This window comes from Mandrillus leucophaeus, unplaced genomic scaffold (genome assembly GCF_000951045.1).
Source record: "Mandrillus leucophaeus isolate KB7577 unplaced genomic scaffold, Mleu.le_1.0 Scaffold392, whole genome shotgun sequence".
NCBI classification, from domain to species: Eukaryota; Metazoa; Chordata; class Mammalia; order Primates; family Cercopithecidae; genus Mandrillus; species Mandrillus leucophaeus.
In genome coordinates this window covers 1,403,807-1,429,133 of record NW_012104165.1, presented here as the reverse complement: position 1 = coordinate 1,429,133, position 25,327 = coordinate 1,403,807, and the positions used below count along the sequence as shown (strand labels likewise).

Here is a 25,327-nt window from a genome sequence, read left to right as displayed (position 1 = left end):
AAAAAAAAAAAAAAAAAAAAAGATGACAAGCTACAGATAGGGAAAAATGTTTGCAAAACAAGTCTTTGACAGAGGACTTGTAACTAGAATATAAGAAGAATTCACCAAATCTCAACCGTTAAACAGCAAACAATTTAACTAGGTATGGGCAAAAATCATGAACAAACATTTTGCTGAAGAGTGCCCAACAATGGGCAGCTATTTGTGTCATTCACTGGGCCATTTTATGCCCCAGTGAATAACATCTTCCAGGCACCCTCACTCACAAGGTTGCTTAACTTTTTTCTCTTCATTGCAAGTTTTCCCCAAACTCTTTATCAGCTGAATGCAGACACTTAAAAAAAAATAACAGATAAAGAAGTTTTGTGCAGACATGTAAAAGGTTACAACAGCAACTGTCAGGAGAGCACATAGACTGTTGGCCGGGAGCTCACAGAGTGCCAAGTAATGTGGAGGAGTCCATCATGCAGAGTTAGCTGGATCACCAGAGAATCTTCTTTCCTTAAAAAACTGAGGTTTGGATATAGGCCAGAGAGAAATCAAGGGAGCACAAGAAGACCTGTTCCATACTGGTAAGCACAGATTTGCACTTTCATTTTTAAATCATCCACTCAGTCATGACAAACTTTTTTTTTTTTTGAGACAGGGTCTTGCTCTATCGCCTAGGCTGGAGTGCAGTGTCACCATCACAGCTCAGCTCACTGCAGCCTAGACTTCCTGGGCTCAAGGGATCCTCCCACCTCAGCCTCCTGAGTAGCTGAGACCATGGGCATGTGCCACCATGCACAGCTATTTTTTTTAATTCTTGAAATTTTTTGTAGAGACAAGGTCTTGTTGTGTTGCCCAGGCTGGTCTTGAACGCCTTGGCTCAAGCCATACACTGTGGGCCTTCCAAAGTGTTGGGATTACAGGCATGAGCTACCATGCTTGGCTTGCAACAAACTTTTAATAACAACTAAGGCATTGGGCAACTGGGTTCAATCCTACCTAAAGTAACTTAACCTCTAAACATTCATCAGCAGGTGGCATATGATACTGGGTCCTGGTGAGTCTATTCACATCCTATAATCTAGCCAACGCAGTATAGCTATTAATACAATGGGAAGACTCTTACTCCTTCCTTCTTGCCCACCACTTAGGCAAGAACATGTGCTACCAGATCCTGGGAAATCTTATCATGTGTCCTATCCAGTCCTGTGGCAGCACATCTCTCTTTCTTCTGAAAGGGCATTGTAATGTTACCAGCCCCGTGTTTGGCACCAATTTGTCAAGGAAAGGCTAGCATATAGTCATGTGTCACTTAATGAAAGTGGTTATGTTTTGAGAAATGCATCATTAGACAATTCTGTCATTGTGTGAACATCACAGAGTGTACTTACACAAACTTAGGCTGTTACTCCTAGGTTACAAACCTGTAGAGCATGTTACCATACTGAATTGTAACCCAGTGGTATTTGCGTATCTAAACAGAGAAAAGGTACAGTAAAAATATTATTATAATCTTTTTTTGTGTGACAATGTTTTGCTTTGCCACCTAGGCTGGAGTGCAGTGGCACAATCATAGCTCACTGTAACCTTGAATTCCTGGGCTCAAGTAATTCTCCCACCTCAGCCACCCAAGTAGCTAGGACTACAGGTGCATGCCACCACACCCAGCTAACTTTTATATTTGTTAGAGATGGAGTCTCGCTGTTTCCCAGGCTAGTCTCAAACTCATGGCCTTCAGAAATCCTCCCACCTTGGCCTCCCAAAGTGCTGGGATTACAAACATGAGCCACCACACCTAGCCTGTCATTATTATCTTATGGGACCACTTTTGTAGATGTGGTCTGTTATTGACCAAATTATCATTGAGCGAAGTGTCATTATGCAGTGCATGACTGTATTTGATCAGAAAAGAAATAAGCCCTTTCTGGATTAAAACAGTTCAGTTCTGTATGTCTTTTCCCCACAAGATGGCATCAGAAGAGGTCATGTGACTGCAACACATATGGTGAAACATTTTGTTGCTGAGAACCTGATGTTGTTCTGCAGATAAGCAGTTTATAGCTTGCAGTTATACCTTAAATAGGGAGAGGTAGAAAGCCTCATTCCTCATCAGAGCAAACTGTCTCAGGACAGCCTCCATGGTAGGTAGGGAAGTGTGTGAGAAATGGCATTGTATCAGCTCCTCACACAACCTACCATGCACTCATGGTCTAGGTGAATTATAAGGCTTGGATTAGCTGGTGTTAAATCCTGGTATATATGGCTCATATGAAGAGATGCAAGTTGCCAGGGCAGCCATTGGTGCAGTCATTCCCCTGAAGGAAGAACTATTAAGCCGGCACAAAAGTGAGAACAGAAATGGACAAAATAGCTTGTAAGACAGAAGATGATTTAGGTCTTATGTTCTCTGGGGGCAGAGATAATGTCTTGTTCATCTTTGATTCCTTAGCACCTGACCTAACACAGTCAGGTTTACTGAATGAATGGTTATAAACACATAATTTCTTTAGAAATAAGGGAAGACTTTTATATCTGGAAATATGAATGTGAATACTTTGGTCTCTGGCACTCAGTGTCAGGAGATTTTATGTTATGTTAACAATACAAAAGAACAAGTAGAACCAGCCAATTTTCAGAATCATTCATTTATCAGGAACTCTGCTAGATGCTGAGGATACAATGGTGATCTAGTTGTTTATCTTGTCCCTCAGCCTGCCTCATACCAGCCGTTTCCTATCCTGACCCGTAAGTGGGGTAGGGAGGCTACAAACATTATTTCCCAGGCTCCTACTGCCAATTGGAAGAATTGACAAAAGGGGGAAGCACGGATTAAATGTTTTAATGCTTTACTGAAACTGTAATACTATACTGTAGTTTTAATGTTGAAACTATAGCATTGTGATGGCCAGTTTTATATGTCAACTTGACCAAACCACAAAGTGCCCAGATATTTGGTCAAACATTATTCTGAGTGTTTGAATTTGAATGTGATGAATCATTGCATCAGTGGACTAGGTAAGGCAGACTGCCCCCACTAATGTGGGTGGCCCCCATCTGATTAGTTGAAGACAGGAAGAAAACAAAAAAGATGATGCTCCCTCAACGGGTATTCCTCCTGCCCATCTTGAATTGGGACATCAGTCTTTTCTGGCCTTCAGACACAAACTAGAACACTGGCTCTTCCTGGGTCTTGAACCTGCTGGTCTTTGGACTGGCGCTCACGCCACTGGCTCCGCTAGTTCTCTAGTTTGCAGATAGGAGAACCTAGGACTTCTCAGCCTCCATAATCATATGAACCAATTCTTGCCAATAAATAAAATATATATACAAACACATATATAGTGTGTATAATATATATATAAACCAATATTATAAATACAAATATATATGCATACACATACATACATATACATACATATGTACACACAGATCCCATCGGTTCTATTTCTCTGGAGAATCCTAATGTATGTTTAGGAAGTTTAGAAATCATGCAATGCATTTTTCTCAATTTAAGAATCCACTCAAACGAAGTAACCATATGGTTTATTACTATAATACAAATAATTTACACTAGGATTTGTCAGACTTGTGTCCCCTAGATCCCTGAAAACCTTGAAGGACCAAGCCTTGGAAACCAGCATAAAAACAGGGACTTGGATATTTCTATAAAGGATTTTGGATGATGATTCAATTTCTACTAAACAAAATACAGCAGGAGATAATATATCACAATGCCCAAGTCATTAACCATTAAAGGTAACCAGAAAAATCTTGTTATGTTTGAATTCCCGAGTTTTTGACTGATATTGTAAATATGGAAGAGATTGCTGGTGCCAGAAATCGAGTGAGAAATGTGAGTAGATCCAACAATGAAAGCATATTTCTACAATAAGGAGAAGTGATACTAACAAAAAAGGAACTGTCTTTCCACAGTTGTCACACTCATAAGGCTTCTCCCATTATGGGTTCTCTCGTGTTTGATAAGACCTGAGCTGCAACTGAAGCCCTTGCTGCATTGTTCATTTTGTTAGTGCACTTCTCCTTATTGTAGGAATAAGGTGAAGCACTTACACAAAAGTTTGCAGCAGAATAGTCATTCCAAAATACTTTTGTAGAAACAACTCCACTGAATGTATACATAATAAATACTACTTGTATAATGCTGACTAAACATTTTCTCACTTGAATTCACAAGACTAAAATTTTGACTATCATGATGAGAAGAAAAAAAAAAGATGATCTACACAGTGTGTTTAACAAAAAAGTAGATAGCCTGAGGAGTTAAATTTATGGTTAAAATAGTCATCATGAAAAACTGAGATGCTGTTACCACACAGGCAATTTGGGAATCAATGTATAAGAAGACCAAGACGTCAGACACTAATAATGGGGTTCTGAAACCATAAGTGATACTCGTTTTAAATATTTGGTGTGAATCCATTCATCAGGAGAAAGTATGAACTTAGCAGGAATAAGTTTTGCTGCAGTTTACTATACAGTGTATGCTGGGTAGTAGGGTGGGGCAGGATAGTGTCTATTGTTTTAGCAGGCATTGGTTAGGCCCAAGAGAACTAAATGGAGAGAACTAAGATATGGAGCATTAGAATATTTATCACTTTATTCTGACTTGATGACTGATTTTCACACTGTCTGAATAGGTAAGTTTTTTCTTAAAGAGTAGCAACAGGAAAACATTAAAGAATGAAATTTGGGCTGGGCATGGTGGCTCACACCTGTAATTCCAGAGCTTTGAGAGGGTGAGGCAGGAGGATTGCCCAGGATGTCGAGACCAGCCTGGGCAACACAGTGAGACCTCATATTAAAAAAAAAAAAAAATGCAATTCCATGGATGGCACACATTCATAATGATTTAGTGATAAACTGTTTAAGGCATTTGCACTAGAATAGAATTCCTAGTCTGGTAAAGAAATATGGATTCTTGGCCGGGCATGGTGGCTCACGCCTATAATGCCAACACTTTGGGAGGCTGAGGCAGGAGGATCACGAGGTCAGGAGATCGAGACTATCCTGGCTAACATGGTGAAACCCCATCTCTACCAAAAATATAAAAAATTAGCCAGGTGTGGTGGCACACGCCTGTAGTCCTGGCTACTCAAGAGGCTGAGGCAGGAGAATCACTTGAACCCAGGAGGCGGAGGTTGTAGTGAACTGAGATCGTGCCACTGCACTCCAGCCTGGGAGACAGTGCAAGACTCTGTCTCAAAAACAAACAAACAAAAAAATGGATTCTTTCAATCACAGTAACCCTGCCATCACCTCTGCTCTGCCTATGTACTTGGTAAGAAATGCACTAGATTGAGTCACAATCTAGGTCAGAGAATTGGACACAAGCACAAATGGCCTTGGCGAGAAGTTCTTCAGAAACCTCGATAACATCAGATTTTCAGATCTATGAAGGTAATCTCACTGGTACATTCAATAAACACTTATTAGCACCTGTGGAAAAGGCACAGAGGGGGATATAAGACTTTGTGAATCTGACCAACTGTGGAGAATTCATTACAGTCCAAAGGAATGGTCAGAGAAGCAGCCCCCAAATCACAACCATCCACCCAACAGACACCACAAAGTGCTGGTTTAGGGCAAGTAGCCAGTCTGAACATCCATTTAATTCCAATGGGAGAGAACAAACCATTTCAGGTCTTACCTATTCTAGACAACTCTCCCATAGCCTCCTATCAAATATGTTTTGATTCCAAACACCTTCTAGAACTTGGAAGATAATTTGTCTAACCCAGTCTATATTTTCTAACACCTGATAATGTGTAGTGGTAAATAAAGCCCAGCCCACAATTCCTATAGTCGAGACTCCAGGGGGAGTGGCTTCAGATCAGTGACAAATGAGCACCAACTCTGGCATGTATAGCATGGGTCACTGTGATAGGATGTTTCTCCCTACATGGCTTCTCTGATGTTGAACAAGGTATGAAATTCGGGTGAAGGCTTTTCCACATGCATTACACTGATAGGGTTTCTCACCAGTGTGGATTTTTTGATGTTCAATGAGGCCTGTATTCTGAGTGAAACTTCTTTCACACTCATTACATTTATAAGACATGGGAGTTTCAACATTTTCCAACTGGCTTTCCGTCCTACTTTTCCAGGCCTCTCCCTGCTCAGGTTCCTGAACATTTTTATCCCCAGTATGGATCCTCTGATGTCTCAGGAGATGTGAACTTCGCCTAAAGGCTTTGCCACACATACTGCACTGATACGGCTTCTCCCCAGTGTGGATTCTGTGATGTTCAAGGAGGCTGCAGCTCTGGCTGAAGGTCTTCCCACAGTCATCACACTCATAGGGCTTCTCCCCAGTGTGGGTTCTCTGGTGCTTGATAAGGTCTGAGCTGTGACTGAAGGCCTTACCACATTCTTCACACTCATATGGCTTCTCACCAGTGTGGACTCTCTGATGAATGACGAGGGCAGAGCTCCCAATGAAGGCCTTGCCACACTCCTCACATTCGTAGGGTTTCTCACCAGTGTGGATTCTCCTGTGTTTACTCAGGCCTGAGCTTTGAGCAAAACTCTTTCCACATTCATGGCAGATGTGCCGCCTCCCTCCCGTGGCATTTTTCTGCTTTCTTTGTAACCTGCCCTCCTGTTCACCACCTTCTGCACATGTAGGAATCTGGACAATGTCTTCCCTCAGGTGGCACAATATCTTCCCATGCTCCTTTTCTTGAAGCTTCTCAGCTGGAGGCAAGTCCCTGCCCTTAGTCTGTTTTTCACCACCTGAAATAACAAATAACCGGCAATTGTGGGTTATGCCCTGCCATGGAAGGAAAGCTCTGTGATGAGTACCAGGGAGGCAAGAATTACAGAGGTCTATAAATGCCTGGGATAAGGATTTAAGTGCTAGAATAAGAATGGGAATAAAAGGGGAGAACAGGAGTGCTGGGGAGGAGGGAGACCTAAGAATGGGAATGGGGCCATTGGAAAGGTACACACTGGGAGTGGAGGGAGTGGGTGGAAGATGGTGAGGATCCAGGACTATGCTGGGGATATATGTGGTCGTTCTAAGTTCTAAGAATAGTAAGGCAGGGCCATGCATCTAGGATTAGATACTAAAAGAGTTGAACAGAAAGTGACATTAAATGGAGCAAGTGGAAGGATTTCTGAAATACCTTTGAGAAACAGTGATTGGGAGGCTGAGGCTGGCAGATCACTTGAGGTCAGGAGTTCAAAACCAGCCTGGTCAACATGGTGAAACCCCATCTCTATTAAAAAAACAAAAATTAGCCAGGCATGGTGGTGGGTGCCTATAAGCCCAGCTAGTCAGGAGGCTGAAGCAGGAGAATAGCTTGAATATGAGAGGTACAGGATGCAGTGAGCCAAGATTGCACCACTGCACTCCAGCCTGGGTGACAGAGTGAGACTCAATCTCAAAAAAAAAAAAAAAAAAGAAAGAAAGAAAGAAACGAAACAGTGAAAGTGGAGACTCAGAAATTGGGCACTGATCAATGAAACAATAAAGACAGTTGTCTCGGCTTATATCCCAGGCAGAGGCAGGGTCCCCAAACAGAACTGGATTCAGTGCTGGGAATTTTATGCCACCAATGAGCTACGTGGCCTCAGACAAGTCAGGCAGTCTTCTCAGCCTCTGCACCCTCATCTCTGAGGTCAGGGTCTATAGTCAATGTCTAAGAACACCTCTAACTCTCACAATCTATGGTCCCAAGGCCCATTTTCTAAAGAGGCCCGCCAACTTTCCTCTTCAGTCTGGGATAGGATCAGGAAGGAGTACATCATCATTTACTGGGCATCTCCTATGAGGCAAACCTGTACTTGGGACTGTATTGTCTTCAACCCATTTAACTCAACTAGAATACTGGCAGGAGGAGGAGAAAGCAAGGTCTGAAGGGATAAGCAGGCTGGGTGCAGTAGCTCATGCTCATGCCTGTAATTCCAGCATTTTGAGGGACCAAGGCAGGAAGATTGCTTGAGCCCTGGAGTTTGAGACCAGCCTGGGCAACATGGCAAAATTCCATCTCGACAAAAAATAAAAATTAAAAAATTAGCCAAGCGTGGTGGTGCATGCCTTTAGTCCCAGCGGTTTGGGAGGCTGTGGTAAGAGGATCACTTTAGCCCAAAAAGTTGAGGCTGCAGTGAGCCATGATTGTTCCACTGCATTCTATCCCGAGTGACTGAGCAAGACCCTATCTCTCAAAAACAACAACAAAAAAGGAGTAAGGAGCTAGTCAGTAACAGGTTTTCAGAAATGGTGATTGTGAATCCAAGCACAATAGGGCTCAACAGCTTCCAACAACTCAACAGGTTCTAATGCACAAAGAATGCCAAGAAACCTTAACAGAAATTAGTGTCCTTTAGTCTTACCCAGGGAGACCAGGCTGCCATGGTTCTCCTGCTTTTCATCTCTACAGAGATTCCCCTGAGATGAATCCTGCTGTGTCCATTCAGGGGTGACGGTCAGGGCCACATCTTCTACTTTCAACAACCCCTAAAACAGTAGGTAATCCCATTGAAGAAGGGGCTGACCAAACTGGTGGAGTAGGGAAGATCTGGGAAGCACCCCCAATCCCCATCCCTGTCAAGAGCTAGTAATAAACAGGAAAAGCCTCTTAAGTGGGCACCTAAATAAAGTTAATGATAACCTCAAGATAGATGAGAAAATGCAGATCCCATTTGAGATCTGTATGGAGGATCTAGGATGGGAGTACAGGCGAATGGGGAGTAAGGAGTCTTCACAGGAAGCTCAACAGTAGTGAGAGGCACTGGGGGAGGGATAGGGGCTCCAGCTCACCTGGGATTCTGGAGTAAGCCTAGAAGTTACCACTGTATCTTCTCTGCAGCACCCTCCATGGGCAAGCACAGGGACCTGGAGAACTAAGAAGGAAAGAAGCTCTGTATGAGATGTACCCTGGCTTTCAGCCTCCCTGCCTTGTGGAATCTAAGTTAAATAACTGGATTAATAGATTCCTGTCTCACGTGATTGAGCCCAGGAGTCTGAAGCTGCAATGAGCTGTGATTGGGCCACTGCACTCTAGCCTGGGCAACAAACTAAGACCCTGTCTCTCTAAATAAATAAATTCCTGCCAAACAAGTTTATACAGAGTGTGCTCCTTTCCAAAATTCTTTGTCCCTACCTGCTGCAATCCTATAGCTAAACATACCTGTTGTGCTCTGCAGATACATGAAAACAATGCAAAAAGGCAGGATCCTTGTTAGCAGTTGTGAAATAAAAAAGAACATAAAAATAAAAAAGTTTTCCATTTGAAGATCCTTTGAATTTTGCCAGGTATAGGAGGAAAAATCGGATTCTGGGTGAGTATGTCCTTAGTAGCTGTTAAGGTGCTTTCACTTTGGATTTGAAAAGCTAAGAGGAGTCAGACGAAGCTGGGCTATGAAAAGCAGAGTAAGGGTCTGGCTTTACAGGAAAGTAAAGAACTTCAGGTTTCCTTATTATTCCTTATATAACTTCAGGAAGCACATATATTCCTCAAATATTCCTTATATAACTTCAGGAAGCAAATTTTTAAAGGGGCACAAAACAGGTGGTTTAGGCTAGAACCTCTGTTGAAAAATAAAGATCTCATGTTGGCTAGAACATCCCAGTGATGTGTGTCTTGGGAACTTGTACATGTGTTTAAGACACATGAAAGGACATCTCAGAACATACAGCCATTTCCTATGCAGTGAATTTCATATTACTTTAATAACAGACCCAGGATTTAGAAGATTTATACCCTTTAATTTGCAATAGTCCTATAATTTATGAGATTGGCTGGTTGGCTTTACAAATTCTGTTTACTTTCTGCATAGGACTTCCCACTGTCATATGAATTGTATTATTAATGTGTTTATTTGCCATCTTCCCCACTTAAATGTAAGCTCCACTGGAACAAGAACAGTCTCACTGACCGTTCCATCCCCAGAGCTAACTGGCCACCACACTGGAGGCCTCCATAATTACAAGTTAAACAAAGAAGAACAAAGACAAGTAGCTGGTATACACAACGTGGTAGCTTACACCTATAATCCCAGCCCCTTGGGGGGCCGAGGCAAGAGGATCACTTGAGCCCAAGAGTTTGAGACCAGCCTGGGCAACATGGTGAGACCTCATATCCACAAAATTTTTTTAAAAAAATTAGCCAGGCATGGTGGTGCACACCTATAGTCCCAGCTACTCAGGAGGCTGAGGTGAGAGGATCGTTTGAGCCCAGGAGGTGGAGGCTGCAGTGAGCTGAGATCGTGCCACTACACTCCAGCCTTGGTGAAACAGCAAGACCTGTCTCAAGAAAACAAAAACCAACACAACAAAACAAAATCCAAACAAGAACCAATTCTTTCCAAACCTAAGTTTTACTAATATCTTATATACTATGTCCAGTCTTGGTCGAAAAAGTTTTCCATCATGTTGGAAATACTCCTTTTAGTCCCAGTCTTAAATGAGAGTTGATCTGTCATGGGCATATACACCACCTATCAATGAATTTTGTTGGCTATCCTTAAATGAAATTGGATGAAGTCTGCAGAATTCATACTGCCTAGAAAATAATCCTTACCTCTGTCTTGTAAGGGCTGGCATCCCAGAGATTCATGCTTGAGCAGAGCCTTCATTAGCTGAAATTGGCTACTTTGTGACTCTGGGGCTGGTGTCAACAATGCCATCTTGCAACAGAGCAGTTCTTGCCCCTGGTCAACACCTGAAACCTAGAAATCATTTGTTCTTATTTTCATTTATTCATCAAACACTTCCATAGAATTACCTAGGTGGCTGGCACTATTTCCAAGATCATTATAAATGTTAACTCATTTAACACAGAAAACAACAATCTTATAAGGGAGGTATTATTATACTCATTTTACTGATAGGGAAATGAAGGCATAGCCAGTTTAAGCAGCTAACAAATGGCAATGCTAGGATGGGAGCTCAGGTAGAATGATGCCAAAGCACATGTTCTTACCATTACTCTATGATACTTCATATATACATTTGTGTTTTATGAAAACCCATTGGAAACCGGTGCAAAATTCTCAGAGAATATTGATACCTTTTATTATCTGAAAAGGGGATTACAATCTCTAGTTTACAGCATTTGGGGGACCCAAATAACATCACAGTATGTGAAATCACCTAACATGGCCTGGCATATGATATGTCCTCATTAAATGCAGGTTTACTTCCAGACATTTACAGTATTATAAAATTACAGTTTTCAAGTTACTTTCTCATGTGCAGCTCAGAATTTCCCACATCCTTTATAAAGAACGAAGGTAAGAGACTTGCACTGACTTTCCACTGTTACAGGGCTTGGGTGCAATAGACCCGAGTCAAGAACCTTGGTATCCAGCTCACCATTTAGAAGGCTCTGGCCACACAGGTCCTCTGAGGGTATGTGCACAGGGACACAGGATGATGCAAAGAGGACACAGTCTCATAAAACAGGGAAGAACACAGAGGTAAAAGTAGGCCCATTTTCTACCATAGGTTCATAACCAGTGGTCCATGAACTCCTTCCCACGGAGTCCATGAACTTGAACAGGACAAAAACTAATCTTATTTTTAACTGGTCTTTAAGAGAAAGTTAGTATTTCCTTCAATTATGAATGGAAGCAACAAATCAAAGTAGCATAAGCAGTACCCAGGACTTTGTCACCAATAGAACCTGTAGATGTTTTTACATCACATTACAACCAGGCAAATAGATACTTATCACTGCTTTGTAATTGCCAGTTATAAGCCCTGTCCCTAGGTCTTATTTAGTGTACTAATTTAAAAAAACACATATATGACTTTAATACAAATTTAATACTTTGCTAACTGTATGTTGATATGATTGTGTTCTTTTGTAACCCTTAATGGTTTATGTATTTTAAAAAAAGTATTCTGAGAAGGAGTCCGGGGACTTCACCTTACTGCCAAGGAGGTTCACGGTACAAAAAGAGATGGAGAACTCCTGGATCTTAAAGGAATGCCCCTCACTCCGATGTTGAGATTTCAGGAGGAAACAGACCACAGCGCTCAGATACTAAGTTCTTTCTACCTGCGGCGCCGGCTCATCCAGTTGCCTCTCCAAATACTCCAACAGCACCACCACCTCCTCCCCGCTCTCTGGATGCTGCTCCCGCACCCAGCTCTGCAGTTTCCCAGGCAGGATGGTCAGGAACTGCTCCAGCACTAGCAGCTCCAGGATCTGCTCCTTGCTGTGCATCTCAGGCTGCAGCCACTGTCGGCAGAGCTCTCGGAGCCGGCTCAGCGCCTCGCGGGGACCTGCAGCCTCCGGGTAGCGGAAGCCTCGGAAGCGCTCGCGGGAGCCCTCAGAGCCCAGATCTGGGCTACTGGGAAAACCGGCCTCGTCTTCCTCCACCTTTATGACCAGAAGCTCCATCTTGTCTTCTGTAGGCTGGGCATCCAGGGCTGTGCTTTCACTTAATTCTCTAGCCATCCTGGGCCAAGGCAGTACTCAGGCCTCACTCTAGCTTCCAGCGCTATTTCTGCAGAAGATTCCTGAAAGGTGGGAAATAATTATTAACCAGTAAACTTGCAAGTAGTCCCTTCTCTCCTGCCCAGGGGCCCAGAGACATCTCTGGGGAACTGCTGCAGAAATTTCTCCACGTTCAATGGTTCTGCAGCTTAATCCTCTACACCACCCCAAGCCTGAATCCCACAGTAAGGTTCCAAAGGATGTCCTGGGGTGATCCTGGACATCCCCAAGCCCCGGACTAATCAGGAAAAAAACTGAAATTGGTGAGGACCCAGGGCACTTCCTGGTCTCTCTAGGAAGCTCCTCTCAGTGACTTGCTCAGTTATCCCGTTAACAAGCAGGTCTGTGGTTGTCTAAATTCTAAGATGACTCTAACGATTTCCTGCCCTAATCCTCAGGACTTTCAATATGAGACAGCAAGTCCAGACTGACTGGACTGATCCCAAGGAGCTGAATTCTACCGACAACCTCAATGACCTCATAAGTAGATTCCTCTCAGAGCTTCCAGATAAGAGCCCAGCCCTACCAACTCTTTGGCTTTGGCCTGGGAAGACCCTAATACTGAACTCAGCTGAGCCTGCCTGGCCTTCTGACCTAGAGAACTGGAACAAACAAGCTGATTTTTTCTTTTTTTTGCTTGTTTATTTTGAGACAGAGTCTCGCCCTGTCGCCCAGGCTGGAGCGCAGTGGTATGATCTCAGCTCACTGCAACCTCCACCTCCCATGTTCAAAAGATTCTCCTGCTTCAGCCTCCCAAGTAGCTGGGATTATAGGTGTGTACCACCATGCCCAGCTAATTTTTGTATTTTTAGTAGAGATGAGGTTTCACTATGTTCACCAGGCTGATCTTGAACTCCTGACCTCAAAAGATCTGCCTCGGCCTCCCAAAGTGCTGGGATTAAAGACATGAGCCACTGCACCCAGCCCAGATTTTGTTTTAAGCTGATAAATTTGAGGTAAATGTTATACAGCAATAGAAAACTAATACAATTGATTCTATATCTGCAGGTTCTGCATCAAGAGGTTCAATTAACCACAGCTGGAAAATATCTGGGAAAAAAATAACAAAAACAACAATTAAAAAATACAAATAAAAATACAATATAACAAGGATTTACAAAGCATTTATATTGTATTTGGTTTATAAGTAATCTAGAGATGATTTAAAGTGTACAAGAGAAGCTGAGCCTAGTGCCACACTACTGCAGTCCCAGCTACTCAGGAGGAAGAGGCAGGAGGATCACCTGAGAGCCCAGGAGTTCAAGGATGCAGTAAGCTATGATTGTGCTGCTGTACTCCAGCCTGGGTAACAGTGTAGAGACTCCATCTCTTTAAAAAAAAAGTATACAGGAGGATGTGTGTAGGTTATAGGCAAATACCATATGCCATTTTATGTAAGTCTCGAGCATCCACAACTTTTAGTATCAGTGGGGATCCTGAAATGATAATCCCCCATAGATAATGAAGGATGGCTGTACCAGGTCTTATCTGTGGTCAAGGTACTGCAGTGAGGGGAAGAAGAAGGATAGAAGGCCCTGGACCAAAAGAAATAGGACTGAATAAACAAACCTTGGCTGCCTGCTAGTGAGACCCTCAGTTATATCTGATGTGACACTTGCCCAAAAAACTGGCAAAATATTCACATTAAAAGTCAGCTGAAAGTAGGGTTTCTGCAGGTTCTTCTGATCTATGGGCTGGAGGCCCTTCAGTTTCAGAAACATCAAGGAAGCTGAAAACATCACCAAGCCCTTGCCCTGGAGAGAGCACAGGCTGCCCCTGGTCTTCGCCACCTCCTCAGTCTGCCACTCTCTTTCTTCCCCTTCAAGACTGAACTTGAAAGAAAGCCCTCAGTCCCTGATTCTAGTCCTCACTTCCTACTAAGCCTTCCACACACTGTAGGCTGCAAATTGCCAACACCACTAAGATTTCGCCTGCAGAAGTAACCAAAGAGACTTCCCTCAATTCCCATTTTCCATGGCCTCTTATCAGGCAACTGGGCTGAGGATACTGCCCACTTCCAGAAACTCACTTGTCCTTTGTTTCAAGAACCTTCCTTTCTCCTGCTTTCCTCCTTCCTGGTTCTTCTCACCTCCCATCATAATCTGGTTAAGTGTTCTGAACCCAGGTTTCCTGAGGTCATCATCCTGGTTTTACTACCGACTAGCTCTGTGCCTCCCTTTCCTTATCTGTAATAGGGATAGTGATAGTAGATAGGGCCATTGTAAGCATTAAGTGAGTGTATAACGTCCGTATAACAGTGCCTGGTATGTGGACATAAGGAACATGGCTGTGCTGCAGCCAGGCAGGCATAGGCCGAGGTAAACATCCTGCATGACTCAGTGGGATTGGAGCGCAGGCACACAATTCCGTGCATTATACAATCACAGTTATGTAGCCATAACCTGGGGAGGCTCATCACCTGGCTCTAAGACACTGTTGTGAGGTGTATAAATGCAGCACTGACACTGTGAAAGAGCTGCTGAGTAAAGCCATGTCCCATCTACCTGCTGTCTCTCGAGTGTTCTTCCAGCTCCCTGCCCCCCCATCCACCTACTCCCTCAGACCTCAGCTGGGGCTTGAACCTGACATTTGGCATAGTGGGCAGGATGAGGTGAGTGGGTCTCCAGCTCCCAGGCTCCCGGGCCGGCTATGCAGCCACAGCATGAGCTGTGGCACCCAGTGGCAGCCGTGGTGCGAGGATGGGCTCTGGTGGAAACATGGGCGACACTGGACAGGCCCTCCACAAGTGTGGAGAAGGAGCTGAAGCACCTGGAAGTGCACAGCACTGAGGAGTGTGCCTTTGCCAACAGAGTCAGATGGGCATTTGTGACTGTGCTGCAAGAAGTGCATGCCCAGTCTCTGCTGGACGCAACGCAGAGAGGAGGAAGAACCTCCATTACAGGCTCACCCAGTGGTCTGCCAGAAAATAGAGCATGAACAGCCACTGGGCCCCAAGGGTGGGCTTAGAGACCCCCTACCATTGTGAAGAACATTTCATATAGTGTTTGTACCCCCACTGAGTTGCGGGAGTTATGTAAGCAGTGCCAGTAGCATCTGGGGGAGCCCCTCCCTGCCTGAATTCTCTCTCTCTGGGACAAAGGAGCTGATCCATTTCCTGCTCCGCCTCTGAGATGGAAAAGCTGGCTTCTTTAATTACAGTGTGGACTGATGCCAGTGAAATACCAGAAACTGTCAGTAGATGGCAGTCGTATACAGACTTGTGCAAGTCATTCGTGAAAAGGACATTGCTGGGTGACTCGGTCCCGCCGGAGCGTTCCAGCTCAAAGATTACCTGCTGCAGTCAGGCAGAAATGTAAAGCCTTTCCTGTTTGATTGCGAACTGGCCAAGGTGCCGGACTTAGGGGGACAACGGATAACCAAAGGCCATATGTGGACTCGGCAATCTACTGGTCTCTAAACCTGAATCAGTTTCCGGGCAGAGCTGCATTTATTGACAGTTATGAAAGCTGGTCAGTGAAAGTGAAACCTGTACCTTCGGACCTTGGCATCGGGCGCTTGGCTCCCCGCTTATGCACTGTGTATGTCTCTCCCATGCCTGAGGACAGGCTGGGGTGGATGTTTTGCACGGCTTGGCAGCTGTGCCATCTATCATGGATTTGATAGACCACCTGACAACAGAACTGGGATGGTGCCACTGTGTGGTGGACTTGGCCAATGCATTCCTCTTAATGGACATTGCTCCAGAGAGCCAGGAACACTTTGCCTTCATGGGAGGGTGATGATGGACTTTCACAGTGTTGCTGCAGGGATATATGCATAGCCCCAACATATGTCATGATCTTATTAATGATGTTATTATATTAACCTCTGATTCTCTTGCAGATTTAGAAGCAGCAACGCAGCCTCTTGCCTGGAATTGGGATGATGCGGCTGAAACCACCTTCCTGGCAGCCAAACAGGCTATTCAGCAGGCACAAGCCCTATGGGTAGCTGATCAGGGGCACCCATTTAAACTTGATGTGCATGTGACCACAGATATTTTTGACTGGGGCTTATGGCACTGCACAGAGCTCTTTAGAATGCCAGTAGACTTTTCGTCCCAACTGTGAAAGGGAGCTGAGCTCCGGTATTCCTCGACAGAGGAGTTAGTAACTGCATATGCTGCCCTTTAGACTCACGACAGCCTGGCAGGACGGGCTACAGTCGTTGTGTGCATGACTTACCCAACAGTAGGGTAGGTATGCTCATAGGTAACAACCCGCACACTGGGATGGCACAGACATCCACTTTTGCAAAGTGGGGTGCCTAAGCCTACACGGAACAGCAAAGTATGCTAAGTCAAGTCCCTTAGCAGCACAATTACAAGAAGTCTTAGTACCTACTATCCTAATGCAAGATAAGGCTATGGGACCTGAGGCACCCCTAGACCCTGAGCCTTCATCTTTTAAGGAGGGGCATCCCTGCATTCCCAATAGGGCGTGGTACACAGATAGGTCTAGCCAGGGTGCTACTGCTGCCTGGACTGCTGTTGAAGCCCAGCCTAGTACTGACACCCTACGGTTTGATACCAGGTGTGGACAAAGTAGCTAATAAGCTGAACTCAGGGCAATGTAAATGATGATCACCAAGAAGGTGACACCTATGGTAATCTGCACCAATAGCTGGGCAGTTTATCAAGGCTTAACCTTGTGGCTAACTACCTAGAAGTTACAGAAGTGGTTAGTCACTGACCCATGTAGGGCCAGGCCATGTGGCCAGACCTATGGGAGAAAGGATGACTTCCTCTAACTAGGTATGGGGACAAACGGTAACCTGTTGTTGCCTGCCCCAATGCCCCTAAAGGTAGGGAAGCAAAAAACCTGGCTTAATATATAAAGCAACATCGGGGTAACATCACCATGGGGTGGTTGCCTACTATAACCTGAAATTATTGCTCCCTGTATTACTACTGTGGCCCGAGTGCCTACAGCTTATGTGTCAAGCCTCTATGTATACACTGGGCCTGTGTGCCCAGGGCCTATGTGTCCGACTTACGTGTCAAGCCTGTGTGTATGTATCAGCCCTGGGTGCCGAAAGTGTATATGTCAGGCCTGCGTGCCAAACCTATATATTGGGCCTGTGTACCTAAAAACTTATGTCTCCCTCGGCCAAGGGGGTGGAGTGTAAGGTAAAAATGGATGTGCTTTGGTCAAGAACAGGCTGAGGCAGATATGCAGGCCAGTGTGACTCAGCGAGTCTCGAACGCAGGCGCACCACTCCACTTGTTATATAACCTGTTTGTGTAAGCTCATACTTGGCTCACAGCCACTATTGTGTGTAAATGGTATAACTGCCCTGCTGACACTGTACATAGGACTCATGCCCAGAGAGAGAGGGAAAAACTGCTGACCTTGGAAGAGAGAACTGGCTGTCTTGCAGACCGACAGAGGGGAGCCAGGAATTAACAAGTGTGCCAAGGAGTACAGCTGTAAGTGTGGGAGCGGCAGAAGCCACAGAGCCGGTTGCTGAGAAGGGCTGTGGTCGGAGGAGGCACCCGAGACAGAGGCAGACAGTGTGAGAGCTGCAGTAGCTGCTGCTGACTAAAATCATATTTTACCTGTCTACAGCCCCAAGTGTTCTTTCAACTATCTGCCACCTATCCAACAACTCCCCTCGGACCTCAGTATGGGCTGGAACCTGACACTTGGCATGACAGTGGTAAGTACCATATACATATTGGCTAATAGTATAATTCACTGGTCTTTCTTTTTTTAAATAAGAGTAGGCCTGGTGGTTCTGTTCTTGACCTTTTCTTTTCTCTATCCACAGTCTTCCCCAGAACTATGTTTAATCACTTGCAAGGTTTTAACTTCTATTTCTAGGCTGTAGACTCCTGATGCCTATCCTGAGCTGCCTCCCAGATAGTCCTATATGGAAATCTTGCAAACAAATCCAATTCAATATGCCCCAAATCAAACTGATTTTCTTGCTTCCTAATCTACTCCTTCCTCAGTATGGTATTCTCTAGAAACAATAGCACCAGCCACCAGGTTTCCTCAGAGTCATTACTTTGTAATGGATGATTTCTATATTTTAGGAGGGAAAAGTAAGATATTCTGAAAGACAGCCTATCCCAGAAGCCATGAGACCTGGGCCTGATCTAAGAGGGAAGGGAAACCTGAGATTCCTGTGAACCAGCTGGGACTAGATTTTAAACTAGAAGTTAGTGACTGCAAAATTATTTGACTGGACTCAGATGTCAGTAAGTCTGTCTTTACTCAGTGGAATGGAGAGGCTAGAAAATGTAAGGCTGCGCCGGGCGCGGTGGCTCACGCCTGTAATCCCAACACTTTGCGAGGCCAAGGTGGGCGCATCACAAAGTCAAGAGATCAAGACCATCCTGGCCAACATGGTGAAATCCTGTCTCCACTAAAAATACAAAAATTAGCTGGGCATGCGTGGTGGCAGGCGCCTGTAGTCCCAGCTACTTGGGAGGCTGAGGCAGTAGAATTGCTTGAACCTGGGAGGCAGAGGTTGCAGTGAGCCAAGATCGTGCCATTGCACTCCAGCCTGGCAACAGAGCAAGACCGTCTCAAAAAAAAAAAAGTAAGGCTGGTAGAGGTTACAAAGGGAAAAACAATTCCAAATCTGTATCCTGAACCTCTATTCCTCAGGCCAACTCTCTATAGTTCAAAGGATGGTAGGGAATAGAAGGAAATTAGGAAACTGAGAGAACCCATTGATTGTTACAAATGAAAAGTACCAGAAAACACTTCCTCCTAATAAGCTGCCACAAGAGATCTGGGGCACTGCTACATGAGCTAATAATACCAAAATAAGTGACCCTAAATCTAATCTAGTCTTTAGATCCAAATACCAGTGTACAGGCAAAATATAGGAAAAAATTATATTAAAGGCTTTCAAACTTTGTTACATATTAGAATCACTAGGGAACTTTTAAAACTCCTAATGCCTTGGGTACAATCAAGATCAATCAGGCTGGGTGCAGTGGCTCACACCTGTAATCCCAGCACTTTGGGAGGCTGAGGCAGATTGCCTGGAGTCAGGAGTTCAAGAACAGTCTGGCCAATATGACGAAACCCTGTCTCTACTGAAAATACAAAAATTAGCTGGGCGTGGTGGTACACACCTGTAATCCCAGCTACTTGGGAGGCTGTGGCATGAGAATCACTTGAACCTGGGAGGTGGAGACAGCAATGAAAAAAAAAAAAATCAATTAAATCACTCTCTGGGGGTGGGACTCAGCATCAATAACTTAAAACTTTCTAGGTGATTCTAATGTGCAGCTGAGTTTGAGATCTAGTAAGTTAAAGATACTAAAAAGAAGCAATCGACCAAATCCAGAATGTGAGGCATTTTATAAAACAGAAGGTTCAAGTTCCTCAACAAATAAATGGTATTTTTACCAAAAGGAGTGGGAGGGAATGGGAACAGTCAATAGATTAGGAGACTGAACAGACTTATCAAATAAATGCAAATGGTGAACCATATTTGGACCCCACTGAAAACAACTGTAAAAAGACTGTAAAAAAAAAAACTGTAAAAATATTTGAGACAATTATTTGAAAATCAAGATAATGATATCAAGGAATTAGTCAATTTTGTTGCATGTGATGATACTATGATTATATCAAGATAAAAGTCCTTATATATAAGAAATTGACACTGAAGTACTTGTACTTGTGAGTGAATTAAAATGTTTCCATCTGCAATTTGTTATAAAATGAAAGAGAGGAGGGATGTAATGAGGAAAAAAAAAGAAATAAAGAAAGAGGGGGAGAGGGAGGGAGGGAAAGGAAGACAAAGGAGGGAGAGGGAAAAAAAGGAGAGAGGGAAAGAGGGAACAAGTAAAAGGGAAGGAGGAAGACAGAAGGGAAGGAGGAGGAGAAGGGAAGGAAAGACAGGGGAAAGGAGGGAAAAGAAGAATGAAAATGACCAGAAGATGATGGCTGAAGCCGAGTCATGGTTATATTGGTGTTCACTGTAACATTCTCTCTACAATTAAATGTGTTTAAATTTCTCTCCAAAATTTTAGAAAATTGAACAAAGTCCTAACTTCCTTCCTTCCTGAATAATATAGTCAAAAAGCATTAAGGTAGGGTCAAAGAAGGCAAGAGAGAGCCATAGCCCAACCCAGAGTGAATCTGGAGCCCAAGTGGAATGAGGAGGGTGTCCACGGTGGGAAAGGGAGGAAGTCTATGGCAGGTAAACAACACTGATACATTTATATCATTTATTCCACAAACTCCATTTAGGTTTCACTACCTGGACCCTACTTGGATCTGAGCCAAATTGATCACACTGGGAAGGCACAAGATTGGGAAATTGGTTGCAAACACAAATTATTTATCAAATCAGTAAATATACTGACGATAAGGAAAGGAAAGTTTCTCATTAACAGAAAAGAGTTACAAGTCTAGAAAAGAGAGTTAACCCTGTCGAAGTTGGGTTGAAATGAAGGGTGTTAGTATGAAGCCAGTTTCAGGCTAGGGCGTTCCTGGAAGCTCAAAAACTGGTGCATCTCCAGCACTAAGCAGGACATCAGATTTTTGCTAAAACCAGGGGTCCTCGTCGTTTTTCACTATTACAAACTTCTATTGTTCCTCCTACTCTCCAGCCAAGGAAAAGGTACCCCCGAATCTTAAAGCCTTTGCGAGTTTGAGTATCACAACGTACAACACAAACCAGTTTTGGTCTTTGCTTTGGGATAGGCTCTTTTTCAGAGTATCTTATTTTTCCCTCCTAAAATATAGAAATAATCCATTACAAAGTGAATTGATGAATGACACTAAAATTGAAAGCAACCGTACAAAAACCAGTAATTAAAGATAATATGTCATCATAGTTATAAATAATAATGGTACTACTAATAAAAGCAAATCTTTAAATCATGCTTACTCTGCACCTTACACATATTAATGCATTCAATCCTCACAACAACCTAGTGAGTTAAGGAATATTATCCCCATTTTGCAAAATAGTAAAAGGAGGCAGAGAGAGGTTAGGAACTAGTGAAAAGTCACACAGCCAATAAGTGGCAGAGGCAGGATTCGAATCAGGTAATCTGACTCCAACGTTCTGGCTCTTGGCCAGTACCACAGAATAATTTAAAGACCTTGAAACTGACCTTGTTACCAGGCAGTGCAAAAATGTAACGGCTCCCATTTTCGAGGCTTGTCTATGTGACCCATGCGTCCCGTCTCCAGACACCCTCAAGAACCGACCCAGACACTCGGTAACGGCTCTAAACAAGGGACACTCATATTGGGCTCTACGAGGGAACGCCGAGCACCACTTCGTTCAGACGCAGAGCGCCCCTCCCTCCCCCACGGCTTCTCGCAGGGGTCTCCCTCCTTGGGAGCCGAGGCTGCAGGAATTGGGGAGGGAAGGGCCTCTCTCCACAAATTCACACACACACATACACACACACACCCCTGCAAACGCACCTCTACCAGGGGACAAAAGAACTGCAGGACCGACAGGAGGAGAGCCGCGGGATGAGATTTAACCCCACAGTAGAAGGCGGACGCCCAACTGGCGTCCGCTACTCACCCCATACTCACAAAGTGCTCGAAACTAGCAAACCACCCGCAAGGCGGAGCACAGAAGCCACTTCCGGGCCTCTCTAGCCACCTCCCTGATAGACTCTGTCGTTTGCTAGCTCGACACCTCGTTTCCCCTCCTCTTTTGCTATTAAAGAGGCTTTTGATTTTTTTAATTTTTCCAGCTATAACTAAGGGAGAAAGGCAAGGTGCAGAACTCTTTCCATAATTTGCTATATTTGCGAATAGAAGAGAGTAAAAAGAATCTAAACTATGCTTGCCTGTGTGGCACAAAGAAGCTCTGGAAAAATCGGAAAATTAATAATCGTGGTTACCTATGAGAGGTGAACGGTCAGAAACTGAGTGAAAAGGGGGACAAGAGTGAGAAGGAAAGTGTTAGGGTACGTGTTTTAAATGTACTTTTAATTTTAGAGTTGATTGCATTGCCTAATTAAAATATGAATTCTAAATACATGAATTTTAAGGAGTATGCTGCGTGGTTTACATAGAAAATCCAAGATAATCTAACACTCAAATTACGATTATTAATAAGAGAGTTTAGCAAGGTGGGTGGACTTTTTAAAATTCATGTTCACAATCACATTCTTCATCAAAATTATAAAAATATAATTTTTAAAAGACAGCTATCACAGAAGCAAAGAAACACAAAAGATACCTGAATACACAAAAGATACATTAGAAACTTTATTCATTAAGGATAAGTATGTGAAATATATACCATGTCTATATATATGAGAACTAAATATCATAAAGATATAATTCCTTCCTAAAATAATACACAAATTCAGTACAAAGCAAATCAAGATTCCAATTATGCTCGGTGGAACTTGACTAGTTGATTTTAAATTTATATGGAATAATTAAAGAGTGATGAATCCATTTTTAAAACAAATGAAGGAGCTGCAGAAACTTGCCCTATATAATTTATTATAAATTTATAGCAGCTAAGACAATATAGTATTTGCACAACTACAGACAAATAGACCAGTGAAACAGAACTGAGGACTGAGCAACAAACATGTATGTGTGGCTGCTTGATATATGATGGAAATTGCATTACAAATCGGTGAGGAAGAAAGGAGCTACTTGACAAATAGTACTGTAATATTTGGATATCTAAATGGAAAAAAAATAAAATTGGGTTTCTACTTTATATGTTGCACAAAAAATCAATTCCAGTAAGCAAACTTTCAGACTTTTAAAAGAAAATTTAGAATCATTGCTCTTTTTTCTATTCACAAGTTTGCTTCTATAGAATCATTTTTTATGAGCTCAAGTAAAGCAAGATTTCTTTTAAACTGTGCAAATATACAAACTATAAGGAAAACAATAAATAAATTTGACCTCATTAAAAATTAAAACTATATCAAAAGATACTAGAAACTAATGGAAAAGACAGTTAAATTAAAAGGTTGGGAGAAGATATTTGCAACACATACCGTCAACAAAGGATCAGTCCACTGAATATATAATTAACATCTCCAAATGAGTAAGAGAGAAGAAGTCAACAATCATGTAGAAAAAAAAAAAAAGGCAAAAAATATGCACAGGCAATTCCCAGAGAGGAATCTTGAATGACCAATAAACATAAGCATATATAGTTAATCATTAGCAATTAAATAAAGGCAAATTGTAAATCATTTTATACCAACACTGACAAGAATGTGAAAATTTTGAGATTCTCATACATAGTTGCTGGGACTATAAATTGGTACACTCATCTAAAAAAGCAATTTTGAATTATATAGTAAAGTTGAAATATATGGTAAACCTGAAAATGATACACACGGTGGCCCAGCAGCTTCAAAGGACTTACCCTGTAGGAGCTCTTGTACATAAACAAAAATGTTAATTGACTAGTCTAGGCCAGACATAGTTTCAGACGCTCAGGATATAACAAGGGCAATAAAAGGTAAAGACCCCTGTTCTCATACAGCTAATGTTCCAAGGGAGACTGAATCAAAAATAAATAAATAAATAAATAAATAAAATAAACAAAAACAAAGAAAAGAATTAAGCAGAATAAATAAATACATAAACTGGAATGGAAGTTGATAAGCACTGTGATTTTAAAAAGGGAAAGGAGAGGAAGAAAAAGAAGAAAATCAGGGTAGAGAGATGAGAAGTCCTGGCATGAGAGGAGGCTAACTTCAATATAAATAAGATGGTGTAAGTCTGGTGACATTTTGGCCAAGATCTGAAGGAGATGAAGGAGTTAGCCCTCTGCATATCTAAGGAAGAGTGTTCCTGGTAGAGGAAACAGCAAGAGAGCCAGATTGGCTGAGGTGGAGTGAACAATAGAGGGTATCAGAGATAAGGTTACTCTGGGATTTTTAAGCAAGAATTTTAGTGAATTGTGCTTTCAGGAATAACACTCAAGAGAAGTTAAAGAAATAGGGCTAGGCAGAGTAGTTGAGCTGTGGTGCAGTTACAAGAGAGGCTCCAGCTGATCCTCTCAGGAGCTCAAGGGATGGGACAGTCCTTAAGAATTGCTTTGCCTTGATGTAAGGGGCATGAGGTGGAAGGAATGTAACCTTCTGTGAGGCAACTTTTTGACCAAGGAAAATTCCCAGAGACAGGCTCAATTAAGAGACATCAGCTACCTACTCTCCTGTTTGTTTGGTATAGTAAGAAACGGAAATAACTATTCCAGGGGAATATTTATAATTTCCTTTCTTCCTGAGGAAATTTATAAGAATAGATTAGTAAAAAGATTTACAGTTCCTAGTGTTTTAGCATATCTTAAAGTCATAAAGGATATTTACTGTCTCTCTCCTCTACTATCCATTCTAGATTCCCCTCATCCTTTACTATCATCTGTGATCATTTAGGTAGTTTACCTGGTAGGTGACCAAAACACTCTGGTAACTATGTTCCTCTCAGATTGTGGCTGTTGCACTTGGCCATTTAATAATAAAGATTGTACTGAGGAGGCTGAGTGCCATGGCTCACACCTATAATCCCAGCACTTTGGGAGACTGAGGCAGGTGAATCATTTGAGGTCAGGAGTTCAAGACTAGCCTGGACAACACAGTGAAACCCCATCTCTACTAAAACCACAAAAATTAGCCAGGTGTGGTGGCGGGTGCCTGTAATCCCAGCTACTCAGGAGGCTGAGGCATGAGAATTGCTTGAACCTGGGAGGCAGAGGTTGTAGTGAGCTGAGATCATGCCACTGCATACTGCATTCCAGCCTGGGAGACACAGAGTGAGACTCAGTCTAAAAAATAAATAAAAAAAAATTAAAAAAAATTAAAATAAGGCCGGGCGCGGTGGCTCAAGCCTGTAATCCCAGCACTTTGGGAGGCCGAGACGGGTGGATCACGAGGTCAGGAGATCGAGACCATC

General features: G+C 43.0%; 1 protein-coding gene across 3 annotated transcripts; it reads right to left on the bottom strand.

Annotated features, from left to right (window-relative positions):
* Positions 1–5,419: 5,419 nt before the first annotated feature.
* ZKSCAN3 (zinc finger with KRAB and SCAN domains 3) lies at positions 5,420–22,030 on the bottom strand. 3 transcript variants are annotated; one of them, XM_011991262.1, is made up of 7 exons: positions 21,863–21,994; positions 21,544–21,660; positions 12,015–12,478; positions 10,533–10,680; positions 8,771–8,853; positions 8,344–8,467; positions 5,420–6,741 (listed from the first exon to the last, which is right to left on the bottom strand). In XM_011991262.1, exons 3-7 carry the CDS (start codon positions 12,414–12,416, stop codon positions 5,882–5,884), a joined length of 1,617 nt encoding a protein of 538 aa, XP_011846652.1. In that variant the 5' UTR covers positions 12,417–12,478; positions 21,544–21,660; positions 21,863–21,994; the 3' UTR covers positions 5,420–5,881. The 3 variants fall into 3 exon arrangements, with proteins under 3 accessions (XP_011846652.1, XP_011846651.1, XP_011846653.1); XM_011991261.1 differs by lacking the exon at positions 21,544–21,660 and having other exon boundaries at positions 21,863–22,030; XM_011991263.1 differs by lacking the exons at positions 12,015–12,478; positions 21,544–21,660.
* Between the last annotated feature and the right edge of the window lie 3,297 nt (positions 22,031–25,327).